Source organism: Anomaloglossus baeobatrachus, chromosome 3 (genome assembly GCF_048569485.1).
Source record: "Anomaloglossus baeobatrachus isolate aAnoBae1 chromosome 3, aAnoBae1.hap1, whole genome shotgun sequence".
NCBI lineage: Eukaryota > Metazoa > Chordata > Amphibia > Anura > Aromobatidae > Anomaloglossus > Anomaloglossus baeobatrachus.
In genome coordinates, this window is record NC_134355.1 from 530,529,057 (window position 1) to 530,548,342 (window position 19,286).

The window sequence follows — 19,286 nt, forward strand, 5'->3', positions numbered from 1 at the left end:
TGTAGTGTATAATACACGTCAGTCAGCAGTGGCTGATAGTGTCAGAGTTCTTAATTTTTGCTCCTAAAACCTGTGTTAGGTTATTATTGCGTCCGTGCTTGGTTTTTAAAACCGCACGTGTGTGCCTGTTGGTGGCAGCGTACAGGTGCACTGGTGTGCGTTTTTACCAAACTATTATATAACGCACAAGTGTAGTGTATAATACACGTCAGTCAGCAGTGGCTGATAGTGTCAGAGTTCTTAATTTTTGCTCCTAAAACCTGTGTTAGGTTATTATTGCGTCCTTGCTTGGTTTTTAAAACCGCACGTGTGTGCCTGTTGGTGGCAGCGTACAGGTGCACTGGTGTGCGTTTTTACCAAACTATTATATAACGCACAAGTGTAGTGTATAATACACGTCAGTCAGCAGTGGCTGATAGTGTCAGAGTTCTTAATTTTTTCTCCTAAAACCTGTGTTAGGTTATTATTGCGTCCGTGCTTGGTTTTTAAAACCGCACGTGTGTGCCTGTTGGTGGCAGCGTACAGGTGCACTGGTGTGCGTTTTTACCAAACTATTATATAACGCACAAGTGTAGTGTATAATACACGTCAGTCAGCAGTGGCTGATAGTGTCAGAGTTCTTAATTTTTGCTCCTAAAACCTGTGTTAGGTTATTATTGCGTCCGTGCTTGGTTTTTAAAACCGCACGTGTGTGCCTGTTGGTGGCAGCGTACAGGTGCACTGGTGTGCGTTTTTACCAAACTATTATATAACGCACAAGTGTAGTGTATAATACACGTCAGTCAGCAGTGGCTGATAGTGTCAGAGTTCTTAATTTTTGCTCCTAAAACCTGTGTTAGGTTATTATTGCGTCCGTGCTTGGTTTTTAAAACCGCACGTGTGTGCCTGTTGGTGGCAGCGTACAGGTGCACTGGTGTGCGTTTTTACCAAACTATTATATAACGCACAAGTGTAGTGTATAATACACGTCAGTCAGCAGTGGCTGATAGTGTCAGAGTTCTTAATTTTTGCTCCTAAAACCTGTGTTAGGTTATTATTGCGTCCGTGCTTGGTTTTTAAAACCGCACGTGTGTGCCTGTTGGTGGCAGCGTACAGGTGCACTGGTGTGCGTTTTTACCAAACTATTATATAACGCACAAGTGTAGTGTATAATACACGTCAGTCAGCAGTGGCTGATAGTGTCAGAGTTCTTAATTTTTGCTCCTAAAACCTGTGTTAGGTTATTATTGCGTCCGTGCTTGGTTTTTAAAACCGCACGTGTGTGCCTGTTGGTGGCAGCGTACAGGTGCACTGGTGTGCGTTTTTACCAAACTATTATATAACGCACAAGTGTAGTGTATAATACACGTCAGTCAGCAGTGGCTGATAGTGTCAGAGTTCTTAATTTTTGCTCCTAAAACCTGTGTTAGGTTCTTAGTGCGTCCGTGCTTGCATTTAAAAACCGCACGTGTGTGCCTGTCGGTGGCAGCGTACAGGTGCACTTGTGTGCAATTTCCAGAAACTTTGATATAACGCACAAGTAGTGAATATACACGTCAGCAGTGCACAGCATTGCAAAATGCGCAAGGGCATTGGCAAGGAACAAGGAAGTGGACGTGATGGTGGTGCAGGCAGAGGCCGAGGTCGTGGGCAAGCTCTAATTTCGCCACAACAAAGGGCCACATCTAGTCGCTCGCACGTCCTGTCCCAAATTCTTGGGGACCGCAGCAGTACACCGCTCTTGAACCAAGACCAGTGTCAACAGGTTGTTAGTTGGATAGCGGATAATGCTTCCAGTCAGATTGGCACCACCACAAACACTCTGTCTTCCACACGGTCAAGTGTCAGTAGCCGTGATACTGCACCGCACATTTCTGAACCTGATCCTCCTTCCTACCACCAGGCTGAGTACACGTCCTCCTCGGACATTAATGATCCCACACTTGGACACTCGGAAGAGCTGTTCACGTTTCCATTCACACATTCTGGCCTCTCGCCAGCTCATATTGAAGTGGGTCATGAGGAGATCGTCTGTACAGATGGCCAAATATTTGAGCAGCCACGTTCTCACGAAGTTGGCAACGTGTCTCAACAAGTGGTGGACGATGATGAGACACAATTGTCAGCAAGTCAGGAGGAGGAGCAGGGTGCGGAAGAGGAAGACGACGTGGTGGATGATCCAGTAACTGACCCAACCTGGCAGGAGGATATGCAGAGCGAGGACAGCAGTGCACAGGGGGAGGGAGGCGTAGCATCACAACAGGCAGTAAGAAGCAGGGTGGTGGCCCCAGGCAGAAGTCAGGCAACCGTTCCCCGGAACAACACGACGACACAAGGTGCCTGTACAAATGTTAGGTCTTCACGAGTCTGGCAGTTTTTTAAGTTGGATCCAGATGATTCAAAAAAGGACATTTGCAACACCTGCCGTGCCAGCATCAGCAGGGGTACCAAAACTAGCAGCCTGACCACCACCAGCATGATCAGGCACATGTCAGCCAAGCACCCGACTTTGTGGGAAGTACAACAGAGTCGAGGAGCAGTGCTTGCTGATGTCACTGCTACGTCTTCGCTGGTTGTGCATGCGAGCCAATCCTCTGTCCATGCTGCCTGCGAACAAGCCTCCTCCACTCCTGCACCTGCAGTTGCCTACGCAGAAAGAACACCATCATCAAGCACGTCCTTGTCCCAGCGCAGCGTTCAGTTATCCATTCAGCAAACCTTTGAACGCAGGCGCAAATACACTGCCAACACCCCACATGCCACAGTTCTAAATGCTAACATTTCGCGACTGCTTGCGCTGGAAATGTTGCCTTTTAGGCTGGTGGAGACAGAAGCATTCCGTGACCTGATGGCGGCAGCTGTCCCACGTTACTCGGTCCCCAGCCGCCACTATTTCTCCCGGTGTGCCGTCCCCGCGTTGCATAACCACGTGTCACAAAACATCACACGTGCCCTGAACAACGCTGTTTCACCCAAGGTCCACCTAACCACAGACACGTGGACAAGTGCTTGTGGGCAAGGCCGCTACATCTCGTTGACGGCACACTGGGTTAATATTGTGGAAGCTGGGACCCAGTCTGAGCGAGGGACGGAACACGTCCTTCCCACACCAAGGTTTGCAGGCCCTACCTCAGTCAGTGTTTCACCCACACTCTACAGCTCCGGAATGTCATGCTCTTCAGCCTCCTCCTCCTCCTGCGCATCCTCATCCACTGTGCCCTCCACACCAGTCACAAGCTGGAAGCACTGCAGCACTGCCTCGGCGAAGCGGCAACAGGCTGTGCTGAAGCTAATCTGCATAGGTGACAAACCCCACAATGCAGAAGAGCTGTGGACAGCTCTGAAACAGCAGGCAGATCACTGGCTCACACCTCTGAACCTAAAGCCAGGAAAGGTCGTTTGTGACAATGGCCGGAACCTGGTGGCGGCTTTGAGGCGAGGCCAGCTGACACATGTTCCATGCGTGGCCCATGTGCTCAACCTCGTGGTTCAGCGGTTTATAAAGTCATACCCAGAGCTGTCTGATCTGCTGGTAAAAGTTCGCCGCCTGTCTGCACATTTTCGAAAGTCACCTACTGCTTCAGCCGGCCTTGCCGGCTTTCAGCGCCGTTTGCATCTTCCGGCTCACAGACTGGTGTGTGATGTCCCCACGCGTTGGAATTCAACTCTGCACATGTTGGTCAGGATATGTGAGCAGAAGAGGGCAGTTGTTGAGTACCTGCATCACCTAAGCCGTCGGGAAATGGGTCAAACTCCACACATAACACCTGAGGAGTGGAGATGGATGTCCGACCTATGTACCATCCTCCAAAACTTTGAGGACTCCACCAAGATGGTGAGTGGTGATGACGCCATTATTAGCGTCACCATACCGCTACTCTGCCTTCTAAAACGGTCCCTGCTGAAAAACAAACATGATGCATTGCAGGCGGAGCGCGATGAGTTGCAGCAAGAAACAGTAGTGGGTGTGGGTGATAACACACAGCCCAGCCTCGTCTCATCACAACGTGCAGTGGAGGACTATGACGAGGAGGAGGATGAAGACATGGAGCAACTCTCCGGCCAAATTGAGGATATGACATGCACACCAGTCATATCCTCGATTCAGCGTGGCTGGCCAGAGGACAGGGTAGATGAGGAGGAGGAGGAGGAGGAGGAGGAGGAGGAGGACAGCATGTTCAGTCATCTTGTTGGTCAGGCTACTGAAGTCCTGGCTGTTAAGAGTCTGGCGCACATGGCTGACTTTATGGTAAGCTGCCTGTCTCGTGACCCTCGCGTTAAGAACATCTTGGCCGACAATCATTACTGGTTGGTAACACTGTTAGACCCACGCTACAAGGAGAACTTTTTGTCTCTTATTCCCGTGGAGGAGAGGTCAACCAAAATGCAGCAGTTTCGGAAGGCCATACTCACGGAAGTAGGCAAAGCATTCCCCTCACAAAACGCTAGCGGCATAGGTCAGGAATCAGTGGACAACCGAGGCGTACAGCCGAGAGAGGCACAAGTCCAATCCGCCAGAGGTAGGGGAACAGTCTTTAAGATGTGGGACAGTTTTCTCAGCCCCTCACGTACCACAGCCCCTGAGGTGCGGGGTAGTGCCACAAGAAATCCTAAGTTTGCCCAGATGCTGAAGGAGTACCTTGCAGATCGAACAACTGTACTCCGACATTCCTCTGTGCCTTACAATTATTGGGTATCCAAGCTGGACACGTGGCATGAATTGGCTCTCTACGCCTTGGAAGTCCTGGCCTGCCCTGCTGCTAGCGTTTTGTCAGAGCGTGTTTTTAGTGCCGCAGGTGGAATCATTACAGATAAACGCACCCGCCTGTCAACTGAAAATGCTGACAGGCTGACTCTGATAAAGATGAACAAGGGTTGGATTGGGCCAGACTTCACCACACCACCAGCAAATGAGAGCGGAATTTAAAGTTTGCCATGTACCTCCACTCACCCATGGGTACACTTCTCGACTTTGGATAATCGCTGGACTGCTCCTCCTTCTCCTCATGCGCCATCATGATGACCGTTACAATAGTTAGGTCTTTGTTTCAGGTATACCCCCAGTGGTAAATTTTTTCGCCCATTCTTTGCAGAATGGACATTACAACGACAGGAGACCCGCTCCTTTGCAATGGGAACAATGTTTTGAGGCCCTCATGCACGTCTCTACCCAGGGACAACGTGGAGCCTCCCAATTTTTGGCTGCCCTGCCTAAGGGCTATACTGAAATACACCCACTTCCTTAAAATGGACACTTAATGTTTTGAGGCCCTCATGCACGTCTCTACCCAGGGACAATGTGGAGCCTCCCAATTTTTGGCTGCCCTGCCTAAGGGCTATACTGAAATAGACCCACTTCCTTAAAATGGACACTTAATGTTTTGAGGCCCTCATGCACGTCTCTACCCAGGGACAATGTGGAGCCTCCCAATTTTTGGCTGCCCTGCCTAAGGGCTATACTGAAATACACCCACTTCCTTAAAATGGACACTTAATGTTTTGAGGCCATCATGCACGTCTCTACCCAGGGACAATGTGGAGCCTCCCAATTTTTGGCTGCCCTGCCTAAGGGCTATACTGAAATACACCCACTTCCTTAAAATGGACACTTAATGTTTTGAGGCCATCATGCACGTCTCTACCCAGGGACAACGTGGAGCCTCCCAATTTTTGGCTGCCCTGGCAAAGGGCTATACTGAAATAGACCCACTTCCTTACAATGGGCACTTCAGGTTTAAAGGCCATCATGCACGTCTCTATCCAGGGACAATGTGGAGCCTCCCAATTTTTGGCTGCCCTGCCTAAGGGCTATACTATAATACACCCACTTCCTGACAATGGACACTTAATGTTTTGAGGCCCTCATGCACGTCTGTATGCAGGGGCATTGGTGAACCTCACAATTTTGGACTGCCCTGGCAAAGGAAAATACTACAAAGACTCACTTCCTCAAAATGGGCACATTAGACTCAAGAGGCCTTCATGTACGTCTCTTCTCAGGGACATCGGAGTGCCACACAATGTTTTCACGTAAAATCTTTCATGTATTAATCTCAAAAAGTAACATACACCAGATCTATCTCACTATTGGGTATGTGCCCTTAACATTTCCGCCATGAAAAATCATTTTGGGGTCATTTTGGAAGGTTTTCTGGTGAGTCCGTAAAAATGGCGTAAAACGCGGACAAAATTGTTCACAGCTGTGACTTTTGAGTGATAAATGCTTCAAGGGGTCTTCCCCATGCTGTTGCCATGTCATTTGAGCACTCTTCTGAGACTTTTGTGCCATTTTTAGGGTTTCTCCATGCTGCCGGGAGGTCATTTCACAAAAATACTCGGGTCTCCCATAGGATAACATTGGGCTCGTTGCTCGGGCCGAGTACACGAGTATCTTGGGAGGCTCGGCCCGAGCTTCGAGCACCCGAGCTTTTTAGTACTCGCTCATCACTATATTTATAGCCTAGTCACTTCTCTATCAACAGGAGTAGCCTATACTTGTATGTCAGCATTATGAATTGTATATTCACAAAATGCAAAGCATTTACCGACAATGGGTAACTTGAATGCAGAAGAGATGTTTCAGCTTTCTAAACTATATGGTTCTGAATCCTGCAGATAGAGAGACATCAAAGATTTTCCTGCATTCATTAAAAACAGCAGCAATGAACAATCTTCAGGATTCATACATAGCTTGGTGAAAAGGTTCTGCGGCTAATAAGTATATTGAAGGCACTGGGGTGATACAGGACAGAGTAGGAATGTGGCACTGTGATCTTTATATTTAGTTTGTAGCACAATTTACCCTTATATAGGAACTAAGAAAATAATAGATTCGGTGAAAAGTTTATGAATTAAATCCTGGTGTCAGATACTTATCACTCTCATGATAATCTGATGAACAGTATGCGCTACATAGCGTAAAAGTCCAGTAAGCCCTAGTAATGCCCAAAAGGACAACCTATTTTCAGATTGTAGGTCTCCCCAGCAAACCTGCTCTGAGTGCCAAGGTAGTGTAAAAAAATAGTCATAGGGGTACTTTGCATGCTGCGACATCGCTAGCCGTTTGTAGCGATGCCGAACGTGATAGTCTCCGCCCCCGTCGCAGATGCGATATCTTGTGATAGCTGCCGTAGCGAACATTATCGCTACGGCAGCTTCACATGCACTTACCTGCCCTGCGACGTTGCTCTGGCCGGCGACCTGCCTCCTTCCTAAGGGGGCGGGTCGTGCGGCGTCACAGAGACGTCACACGGCAGGCGGCCAATAGAAGTGGATGGGCGGAGATGAGCAGGACGTAAACATCCCGCCCACCTCCTTCCTTACTCATTGCAGGTAGGACGCAGGTAAGGAGATGTTCCTCACTCCTGCGGCTTCATACACAGCGATGTGTGCTGCCGCAGGAACGAGGAACAACATCGTACCTGTCGCTGCAGCGAAATTATGGAAATGACCGACACTACACAGATCACCGATTTTCGACGCTTTTGCGATCGTTTATCGGTGCTTCTAGGCTTTACACGTTGCAACGTCGTTACCGGCGCCGGATGTGCGTCACTTTCGATTTGACCCCGACGAGATCGCAGTAGCGATGTCGCAACGTGCAAAGTACCCCATATTCCTCACAGCTCCTGTAAAGGAAATCTGCCAGCAGGTTTTTGCTACTTTATCAGCATATTTATCAGCTTATTTAGTAGCATAATGTAGGCAAAGAGATCCTGAACCCAACCATGTATCAGTTAGATTACTGGGTACATCCTAGTGGTATGTCGGTCAACACCGATCTGACACAAAAAGCCGGCTCCCTGATGTGAACGAAGGGATCCAGCATCCAAGTGGGAGCCACTAAATTTTCTCAATGGCTCTCACTGGGCATAAAATTCCAATGTTTGAAGGATGAAATCTCGCCCACCTGAACAAAACCCCTCCCACTCTACTTTTAATGGCCCAGTTGCAAGTGGATTGTGTCAGTGGGTTTCAATTGTGCTAACATCATCTTAAATATGTGTTCACCTGGGGTTAACACATATTTAATAGGGATTCAAAATATACGGCTCTTTTTGGTGAGTGGAGCCAAGGGAGTTGGAGAGCATGTAGCAGAGTTCGAAAAGCTAACCCCGCCCACAGCACAGCTTTGTGTATACAGTCTATTGACAGTGAGCTGATTATCACAGAAGACGGCGTAGTTGGACAAGGCAGCAAGTTCCAGCATTAATAATGTCATGGTGAGAAAACCTTCATTGTAAGTAAATAACAGCACACAGCTTAATAAATGATACATCACTGAAATCTGACTCAGATCTTATCACCTGCTGTATTCAGATTACATAGCAAAAATCTGCTGACAGATTCCCTTTCAACAGGGGGACTTTGCTACCCCTGTCCTCATGAGCATGGTGTTCACAGTAAACAGCCACTGATCACACATTTATCACCTATTCATAATACCTTTAAGAGAATCTCTGTGCTAAAGGCTCACCTGATTGGCAGGTCGATCTTTGATGTCCTGGTCTGGATCCACACCAACTCTGTATGGAAACAAACAAATAAAACAAATCAGCGGTAATTTCCTAGGCTATATAATTGAGGTATGTATATGATAGGCAATAAATATATTTTCAGTAACATTTCAACTATTTTTAAAATTAATGTACTAAAATGTTAGTGCATGCCCTTTCTTCTAACAATATCGCATCTTTTCACTCCATCCTAACTCTACTGCCTGACTAATCCATCTCTCTCCTCACTATTTCTTTGCTTCTCTCATCTAAAAATCCCTTCATTGGCTCACAATTCCCCAAAATATCCAGTTAAAATACTAACATTGACATACAAAGTCTTCCATCTGTCCCCTCCACATATCTCTGACTAATTTCCTGATACCTACCAACATGTAATCTCCGGTCCTCACAAGATCTCCTTCTCTCCTCCACACTCATATGTTCCTCACCCAATTGTCTCCAAGACTTCTCCCTAGTATCCCCCATCCTCTGTAATTCTGTACCCCAACACATCTAATTATCTATCACATTTGTAACTTTCAGATGGAAGTTGAAAACCCATCTCATAAAGAAAGTTTAAAGCCTGCCATCACCCCGCTGCCACCTCCCACCATCGGAGCTGCAGATACTCCCAACCTACAGTCTCCTTCCTGTAGTAGTGTCAGTAGACACGAAATGGCTGTAGCCTGCTCTTGTTTCCCTGTACTTTCCACACACGATTTTAAGGCTTGTTATGAGATAATGATTTTTCCACAATGTGGTGAGTGCCGTCATCTTCACTTCTACTACTTGATATCGTCTCTTTCCCCATTATCCTTTAAACTCTGAACCACAAGGGCAGGGCCCTTTCCCTGGTGTTCCAGTCTGTTAGTTTGTTCATTGTAGTTTATAATTGTATTCTGTATGTAATTCTTTTCACATGTACAGCACCAAATAATCAATGATGCTCTAAAAATAAATAATAATATACTGTACACCCTATTAATGTCTGTATTTTCTTCCCTTGATACTAAACTAACTAATATAGAATAAATAGAAAAGACACACAGGGATGGATATGTTATACAGCTGGGTGATTATGGAGGCATCCAGGCTCTGCTCATCACATGTTTGTGAGATGAGTCTAGAGTCTACATTGTGAAAATTTCATGATTTACACATTACACATTATAACTCTCTTAATAAAAAAAATTATTGCATAGTATATATTTTTTAAGGATAACGTTGAAAGAATAACTGGCTATGTTTTCAAATTCAGCATACCGCTCAGATTTTGCAAAATACACACTTTTGGCATAAGTTTGGTCAATCAATTTTTATTATTGTGGTCAGCACACACTAAAGGCCGCTTTACATGCAACGACATCGCTAACGAGATGTCGTTAGGGTCATGGAATTCGTGACGCACATCCGGCCTAGTTAGCGACGTCGTTGCGTGTGACACATACGAGCGACCGCTAACGATCAAAATTACTTACCTTTTCGTTGATCGTTGACACGCCGTCCATTTCCCAAATATCGTTGCTGTTGCAGGATGCAGGTTGTTCGTCGTTCCTGCAGCAGCACACATCACTATGTGTGACCCCGCAGGAACGAGGAACATCACAGTACCTGCAGCCGCCCACAATGAGGAAGGAAGGAGGTGGGCAGGATGTTCATCCCGCTCATCTCCGCCCCTCCGCTTCTATTGGGCGGCCGCTTAGTGACGTTGCTGTGACGCCGAACGACCCGCCCCCTTAGAAAGGAGGCGGTTCGCCGGTCACAGTGACGTCGCAGGGAAGGTAAGTCCGTGTGACGGGTGTAAGCGATATTGTGCGGCAAGGGCAGCGATTTGCCCGTGGCGCAAAAACGACAGGGGCGTGTATGCTTGCTAGCGAGATCGCAGCATGTAAAGTGCCCTTTAGGCTACGTTCAACTGATGGAGAATGGTCCATCAGTTGGTCCATCAGTATGGTGAGAATTTCTTACAAAATTTTGTAAAATTTTATACTGCGTATTTTGTCTCCTTTTGGTGTGTCGTGCTTTAAATAAAGCTGCTTTGTTTTTGATGCTTCCTGGTATTTGGCTTTTTATAAAACTTTATTCATACAGTTATGTGTGGATGACATGTTTTTGGTGTGTTTCCGAAGTAGAAATGAACTAAAACCGCATGTGTGTTTTTTTTAACCTACAAATGGGGATAATTTGCACATAAAACTCAGCGTACCCACAAGAAAAATTAAAATGTTGCAGATCTGAAACACACATCGCAGGTTTACACTGAGTAAAGAAAAAAAGCACAGTAGCATGATACTGTATATCTATATATCCCATGCAGTTTGCTGGAACTGTAAGACCCTGAGTTTTTTATGTCATAAAAATAGAGAGCATCTAAATCTCACTAAAAACTCATTGCGGCCACACAGTAATAGAGAGCAAATAAAGGCACACTGAGTTTTTAAGGAATTTTTTGAGTGGGTCCACTTCAACAAACATCTGGAAGATCACTTGAACCACGTTTGGAAAAACCTTCCTATTCATTTCTACTGTAAATCCACGTTGCTGTACTTATGTTCAGTCTTTTGAACGTTTGGCATCAGTATCATGACCGCTTTTCAGAGTCAACAAATCACGAACAGTACAGCGTGACCTGAAACGTCTGAAGAGCGGTAATGTTTCTGATGTCACCACCCTTCAGAGGCGCCGAGGCTGGCAACACTGAAAAAATGATCCTCTGTAGAAAAGGCCATATTTGGTCTTGCTTTCTTTGGAAAGTTCTCATGAGAGCCTGTTTCATCAGAGAGATTGATGGATTTCATGGCTGCATTGAAGATACTTTCAAGGTTCTAGCAATTTTCAGGATTGACTGACCTTCATGTCTTAAAATAATCATGGACTGTCATTTCTCTTCACATAGTTGAGTAATTCGTGCCATATTCTGGCTTAGAATAATTGTGGGATAGGGCTCAGTACTGTATGGAACTGTGTACCAATATTGCTTATGCAAACTACTTGATGGTCACAAACCCTTTCGGAAGGCAAGTGATTCCATATATGAACTGTTCATGAGGGTTACCTGTTCATTAGACGCCATTGCAGGTGAATTCCTAATTATGCTGCTTGAGAGACTGCTGCACATGTTTAAGACAATATTTATCTAGAGGTAAATACAATATTTTTTTGCTGTCAGATTCTTTTTTAAGGATTTGTGCCAGCTTGTTGTTTTATTATCCTTTATCCACATGTGCTCCATGTGTTGTGTATGGGACGAAGGAGTATATTATTTCTCAGGTAGAGCTGACGAGTGGTACAGTATTCTTCACTACCCATGGAAAAAAAATAATTCAGCATCAGAATATAAAAAGTACTGGCCCTCAAGAAATCTTGAGTCCTAAAAATGTTATAGATTTATTATATAAAAATATCCATGTTTTTTCCTGTTCTGTGTCTTTCTACATATTCTATTTTTTTCTCCAATTTTTGCCATTCTGTTTGTATGTTTTTTTACTTGGCTGTGTCTCTTAAATGATTTTAATTTGTATTTAATAAATCTATACCATTTATATGTCTGACTACCATCGATAGTATATGAAAGCAATCAGTTACTTCGGACAGTCCCACTGACAATAGGGCATTTCAGAGACAAGTTCTAGGGCCCAGTGGTCAAAAGTTATCACAGTTTCTAACAATTAATTTTAAAAAGACTACAGCAAAATGCTTGTCAGGCATATTTAGTGGCTCTTTTTGGTGTCCATTCTGCTACATAGTCTTTGTGATGCATTATATATTGTAGCTTCACTTTGTTTGCATTACTGTGTAAGTTCACTTTCTAGACACCAGTAGACATTTACTGTAGACATTGTCACATAGATACTAGTGAAGAGCGAGTACTACCATGTTCGGGTGCTTAGTACTCATAACGAATAGTGATGAGCAAGCACTACCATGCTCTGTTGCTCAGTACTCATAACATGTAGCGATTAGTGAGAACTGCCATGCTCAGGTGCTTGGTACTTGTTACGAGTAGTGATGAGCGAGCACTACCATGGACAGGTGCTTCGTACGGGTATCCAATAGTGATGAGCGAGCACTACCATGCTTGGGTGCTCGGTACTCGTAATGAGTAGTGATGAGTGAGCACTACCATGCTTGGAAGCTATGAACGCACAACTAGTAGTGATGAGTGAGCACTACCATGCTTGGGTGCTCGGTACTCATAATGAGTGGCGATGAGTGAAGACTACCATTATTGGTTGCTCGGTACTCGTAATAAGTAGTAATGAGAGAGCACTGCCATGCTCGGGACTCATAATGAGTAGTGATGAGTGAACACTACCATGCTTGGGTGCTTAGTATTTGTAACAAGTAGTGTTGAGCGAGCACCACCATGCTCGGGTGCTTGGTACTCATAATAAGTCGTGTAGAATGAGTACTACCATGCTTGGGTGCTCGGTACTCATAACGAATAATGATGAGCGAGCACTGCCATGTCTGAGTGTTAAGTACTCGTAAAGAGCAGTCGGATGCTTGAACGAGCTCGAGTAGTGTACCAAATATAACAGAAATCAATGGGGTCTCAAGCATTTTTCTAGAAGATCTTCCAAAAAAATCCTAGAGTTTCCCAATGACTTCCATTTATACTTGGTACACAAGTCGAGCCTGTCCAAACGTTCAACTTGTCATTTCGAGTACTGAGCACCCTAGCAAAGCTGTGCTCTCTGTCCCTAAAACTAGATACAAATGCATTATTGCATTTAGCGTATTTCGATTGTATGTTGATTTTTGTACTGGGTCTAGATCTGGTGCTTTATGGTATAAATGGAATAAGCAAATATATTTGTATGCCATTGTACAACAAATACAGTTGAATTTGCTGAATTTTGAGTGTTTACTTTAATTCTTATCATGTTGTGATATCATGCAGCGCTGTACCAAATGCAAACCTAGCTTTGCTATATCTGTAACAAGCCGAATAAAAGAATACATAGCGACTGGTTAGTCCTATGTAGAATGCAATCTCTCCTGCTGTGCTTGCACTATTTGTTTTATAAGCTTCCTACAAGAGTGTGTTTCTGCATTACATTAATAGATTAAAGAAATCACAAAAAATTGTACAAAATGAGATAAAGAAATAAAAACATGAAAATATATTGAGAAAACACCTCTTAAACACTGGTACATAAATAAATCTGGAGTGTTAAAGATATTAAAAGAAACCCTCAATGCTTAGTTGCATATCACTCCTTCAACACCTCATTTGTGATGAGCTCTCCGGCTGACCCAGAAAGATCATTCTCCTTGGGTAGAATTAATCTAGTTCCTCTGCAGTACTTTGCCAACAGGCTGCAGGTTGTGACTGATTATGTGTAAAAGGCTTGTGATGGGTTTATTATTGACAATGCTGAGAAAACACAACTCATTTTGTGTGCTAATTTTACAAAAACGGCAGCACTTGATGTGAAAAGCTATAGATTTAGACAAGTATGAGGAGTCCCAATTTCTCTTCGAGTTTAAATTTGCTTTAACATTTCCATTTGGGATATAATACCCTGAAACGGCATTATTTTCATACGAAGGGGTACTTTGCACGCTGTGACATCGCTAGCCGATGCTAGCGATGCCGAGCGCGATAGTACCCGCCCCCGTCGCACATGCGATATCTTGTGATAGCTGCCGTAGCGAACAGTATCGCTACGGCAGCTTCACACGCACATACATGCCCTGCGACGTCGCTCTGGCCGGCGACCCGCCTCCTTCCTAAGGTATCGCAGTAGCGATGTCGCAACGTGCAAAGTACCCCTAAGGCTATGGGCGCACAGTGCATTTTTCGCAGCGTTTTTGCACGTTTTTTGGGTGCGTTTTTGGGCTCAAAACTGCATGACTGCTTCCCCAGCAAAGTCTATTTTCATTTTGGCTGTTTGCACACAATTTTTTTTTTTAAGCTGTGTTTTTGAGCTTAAAAAAAATGGACATGTCAATTCTTTCCTGCGTTTTTCCCCATGCAATGCATTGGAAAAACGCAGCAAAACGCAAAGATAAAAAACACAGCAAAACGCAGCCAAAACGCGGTAAAAATGCTTTTACCGGTGCGTTTTTTGCGCGTTTTTGCAGCGGGTGTATTTTTATTCGTTTTTAGTGGCCAAATACGCACAAAAATGCAGAGTAAAAAAACGCAGTGTGCGCACATAGCCTAATTGTAACTGATTTTTTTTTAATATAATTACTGATACAATGTGTTTTCACTAGTAAGCAAATGATCAAATTAACGTGACAGTTATACACCTATGCAGATACACACTATATTGATATGAAACGCTTTACAGATGTCGTCGTCATTAAAGAACAATCTGTAAAGAAAAGAAAAACTTAAAAAGAAAACATTCTTCCAAGGTTCTGCTAAGTGTCCTCATAAATGCAAATAGCCATGATAATGCTAGATAACTATAGTCGCTATTATCATTAACGGGAACCTGTTGGATGCCTGTGCCCTTACTGTGATGATTATATAATAGAGGAGTGCAGGAGCAGGGAGTTTAAATACCCCTTTATTACCCTACGTGATTAATAACAGAGTACAGTAACCTTGCATAGAAGACAGAAGTTTACGCTAAAAGCAGAAAGTAACAGTGTTCAATGCTCTGCTTATTGGAAGTAATGCATACTACATTAATATCAGTGAGGTCCACAGCAACGAGTGAGTGCTTTTTTTATCAGTTAATGGTGTGTGTGTGATTTGTTCCTCCTGCACCTGTGATGCTTCCACTTTAGTGGGGGTTTAGCTGTATCCTGGTAGAGTACTAGCTTTTGGCTTGGGCGATGTACACACTGCAGCCCATCTTGCTGTAACAAGTATAGAGTTTACCTGATAAATCATTTCTGCCAGTGGTTAGCCCTTTGTTTGCTGATTGCCTACTTTTCTGCCATTGACCATCTGTTTTCTGATAGCATACAACTATGGCATTAACCATTTTTTGCAAATGCCAGACTGACTATACTTCTTCAATTTCTGTGCATAGGCATACTCCTGGATGTTTTCTGGTATAACCAACTCTGTTTGTCTGTCTGCCATCTTGCATATCGTGCTGTCCTGGCCTTTGCATGATTCATCTGCCATTCAGCATGTCCACTGTACCAGAGCTTCCTGTCCTTATACCTCGCACTGAACTATGGCTTAGAGAATCCATCTCACTAGGGGAGCCCATAATAGTTAATAAGTCAATTTGCACAACTTTCTCCAAGGATGCTAACAGGAATTGTAGACCACTTCTACCCATTTCCTTATAAACCCCTTCACGACTATTGATGTATATGTCAGTCAAAAGTTGTGTTTCTGCCTTTGATGAGGGCTTGCATGCCGAGAGGACTGATTTAATCAGAGGGCGAGACATAAGCCGATGCTGATTGGACATGGAGCTTCCGTGACGTCCCAATGTCACCTGAGCCTCAGGAACACAAACCCGGACACTGCTGGAACGGCGCTGACATGGGAGTCAGTGTAAATTTTTTTTTTAATTTCACCCAGGGGAAATGTGGAATCAGAAGTGTTTTTTTCTAGTAGTGGACAACCCTTTTGAGACTGAATTTCGACATGCTCATTTTAGCCAATTTCTCATTAAATTTGTGATGCTTGTTCAAAATTTTATCCATTAGTCACATTCAAATTAAAGATTGTGACCACTTTGTTCTGCTGATCAGTTCAGGTCATAGGGGTTAGAATATCATGGATTTAACATAGTTTGTCTAACTGTAGGATTGACTATCATTTTAGTCCTCAAAAACAACTTTAAGTCTACACTACTAGTTTTTAATTTCTCAGTTCATAGAAAAGTCCCATACAAAATAAAAACACAAGGCAGTGTTTTAAGCTTTTTGTAACAGTAATAGTGTTGAGGATAAAGAATTGAGTATCCAAAAATACTTAATTCAGCCATTTCATAGACTCAGGTATATAGTTTAGTAAGATGTAAACTAACACACATATCTATGCATGTCTTTGTTCTCTTTTATTCTTTTACTAATACGTTTATATAAGTATATTGCATATTCAGTGTATTTTCCTTAAACTCAGTATATACTAGAATTTATATATGTATAGCTTGAAGATGGCCACCATTTCCTGTTCTCCACCCAAGACATGGACAAAGGAAAATTCCTGAAGCCTGGATTGACCAATCCAAGGGGGATATGCAGATCTCTCTACGTCATGAAGCCCTGACCTACGATACCTGATTGGACTAGAACTTTTGTTTACACCCCTTTTACTTCGTGGTCTAATCGTCCGAGAATAAAGATTTTCAGTCTTGCCTCAGCCTTGGTCGTGAGAGGAAGAGTTTTAATTGATTTCCAATTAATTATCATTCTTTTTCGCCGTGCACAAACGACATTTTAATTCGGAACAACGATCAGGTCGAGGGATCACTTGTATCCCATCCTCAACAACTGGAGGCACTGCTGAGAAACCGTAAGAAAGATTGGCCGAACTTCTATCTCGGATCCGAGGGATCGTTTCCTAGTACCCACAGGCCGCCGAAACAGGAGCTGATCACTCAAAATCGCAGGTAAGTGTCATATATAATGTATATGAGAACTGCCTGCGATTTCGGAGACTTGTGGCGAAAGGTCTGATCCCTGAACTGAGGAAGGGGTTGACGCTATTGACCCTTAGCGGGCTTGAATATTTCGCCGGTAGTCTAAGAACAAAGAGACGGACCCAGACCCCATAGCGTCATAGGGTCCGTGTGTCATACGATCTGATCGTTTGTTTTCTTTATTGCTAATTGTGAACGGTGTTTTTAGCTTCATAGATAGCTTGTAGATTCTACGCTCTGATCTAGTTTTCAAAGAGTTAATTGCCTGTAGTTTTTTCTTCTTCGCTCTGAACAAAGGAAGAAGGGGGGTAGTCACAGACTGAGCGCGGGAGTTGTATTACACGCTGTGTCTGCAGTGTCTTAGACAAAGAAAGCAGGGGGGTTGATAGTTAATCCCCCCTTGCCTGCATTTCTTCACTAAGAGGAAAGTTTGTGTGTGTTAGAAAGCGGGGGGGGGGGGGGTTTTAATGCCCACATAGACGCAGCTGCTGTCTTTGTTCTGTGGAGGAGAAGGGGGGTGGAGGGTGAAGAGGCAGACGCTGGGGGTTAAAACAGCGCAGCTCTTTGGAGAGAGGAGGGGTCAGTGGAGGTGGCTGCAGCCTTTGTATTACATCAAGTTGTAATGATTTGAAAGAAAGACAAGTGTTATCTTGGTTTGGATTTAAGAGAAATTAACTAGTTTATGCGTTTTTCAGCATTTTGTAATCGTTGGTTTGTTTTTGGAACAGAGAGATAAGGGAATTGGCGTGTCCCCCAGTGTTTTATTTATATATATATAAAACACATCGATTTCTGTTTATAGCCGGAAATAGGAACACGTGGAGAACGGTATTAGTATCCACGTGTTGGACGCTGAAAAGTGCGTCCTCTTACACGGAAAAGAGGGGGAGGGATTCCGGTGGTGGAGAAAAGTGTTTTGAACCAGCGTATTCCCCTGAGTATTAACTCATGCACTGCTATGTGAGACGCCGGTAATAGGGACGCGTGAAGGAACGGTTTTTGTATTCACGCGTTGGACGTCTAAGTGTGTCCTTATTGCATAGTAGGGAAGTGGGAAGAGGGTTCGGTTGGAACGGTCGGTCCAATTAAGCACTATGTATACTTTGTTCAGAAGGAAAACGGTTCTTCCGGAGGATGCCGAGAGCGCTAGTATTCTAGTTGGAAAACGAGAAGGGAAAAAATATACGAAAAATTGTAAGAAATTGTGTAAAATTGTTGGATTACCACCAGGTGGCAGGCTGCAGCCCAGTGTATGGAAGTCTATATTGACCGCCAATAAGGGGATACTTGAAGATAATAATCTGTTAGATACAGCAAGGGCTTGGTTTCGGACAGCTGCGGTGTTACAGAAAGAGGGCTGGCAGGAGATTGAAGTGGACCAAGGAGATGTTAAATTGTATGGTTATGTTTTAAGTGAAAAATCAAAGGTTCAAGTGATAGATTCACAAACCTCATTGCCGCCGTCTTACAATAGCTCCGCGGCCGATTCAGGCGTTGGTCCAGGTGGATGGATATGCCCTGTTTGTGATTGCCAAAATCCTGATTATTGTGGTGTTTGTTATAACTGTGGAGGACAAAGACCTCATTCACTGCCTGCTATAGCTTACAGTCCACCCCCTTTACCCCCCTTTGCCTGTTGCTGTTTCTGACGTCACTAAATGTCTTCCTTCAACTGTGACCCATCGTTCTCCTTCTCTAGGAGCTGCTGTATCCGGTATTAACCAAACCCCTCCTTTGCATGCTGTAATGCAAACTAGTTTAGAGCCCTTAAAAGTAACGTCCCTGGCACCGCCCGTAGCTTCTGCCCCTCCCAGTACACCCATAGTGTCCCAACATGGCAATACTCCCGGAAGTCAGATGCCTGGAACTTCCTGTGGTGGCCATCTTGCTACACCTCATAAACCACAATTACTTTGTCCAGTCATCACCCCAGCCGGCACCTATTATAGCCCGGTGCCTGAACCCGGTTTGCTTTGTCCCAATCTTTCAGCATCCTCAGTGGCACCTCCAGTTTTGCAACCTCATAGGCCCCTACCACATACTACCCGTTCTGCACTGTCACATGAGCTTATTGATCTGGATCCACCCGGACAGGAGGGTGTTACTTATGCACAGGACGGTGTGGCTTATGATAATCCCCATACAGATGGAGGATCACAGGATTCATTTTCTACCATATCCGAGGAGTGGGACCCTGTCTTTCAGCGTTATCATGCCTGTGCCAATGGCACACTCCTCCTCT

At 44.4% G+C, this 19,286-nt stretch overlaps 1 protein-coding gene across 1 annotated transcript in view; it reads right to left on the reverse strand.

The window, feature by feature from the left end:
- SLC9A9 (solute carrier family 9 member A9) overlaps window positions 1-19,286 on the reverse strand; it is a 1,094,760-nt gene that overhangs the window by 245,949 nt on the left and 829,525 nt on the right. The window contains exon 13 of the mRNA XM_075340787.1: window positions 8,456-8,504. Coding sequence (XP_075196902.1) covers window positions 8,456-8,504 — 49 coding nt within the window. The remainder of the gene's footprint in view (window positions 1-8,455; window positions 8,505-19,286) is intronic.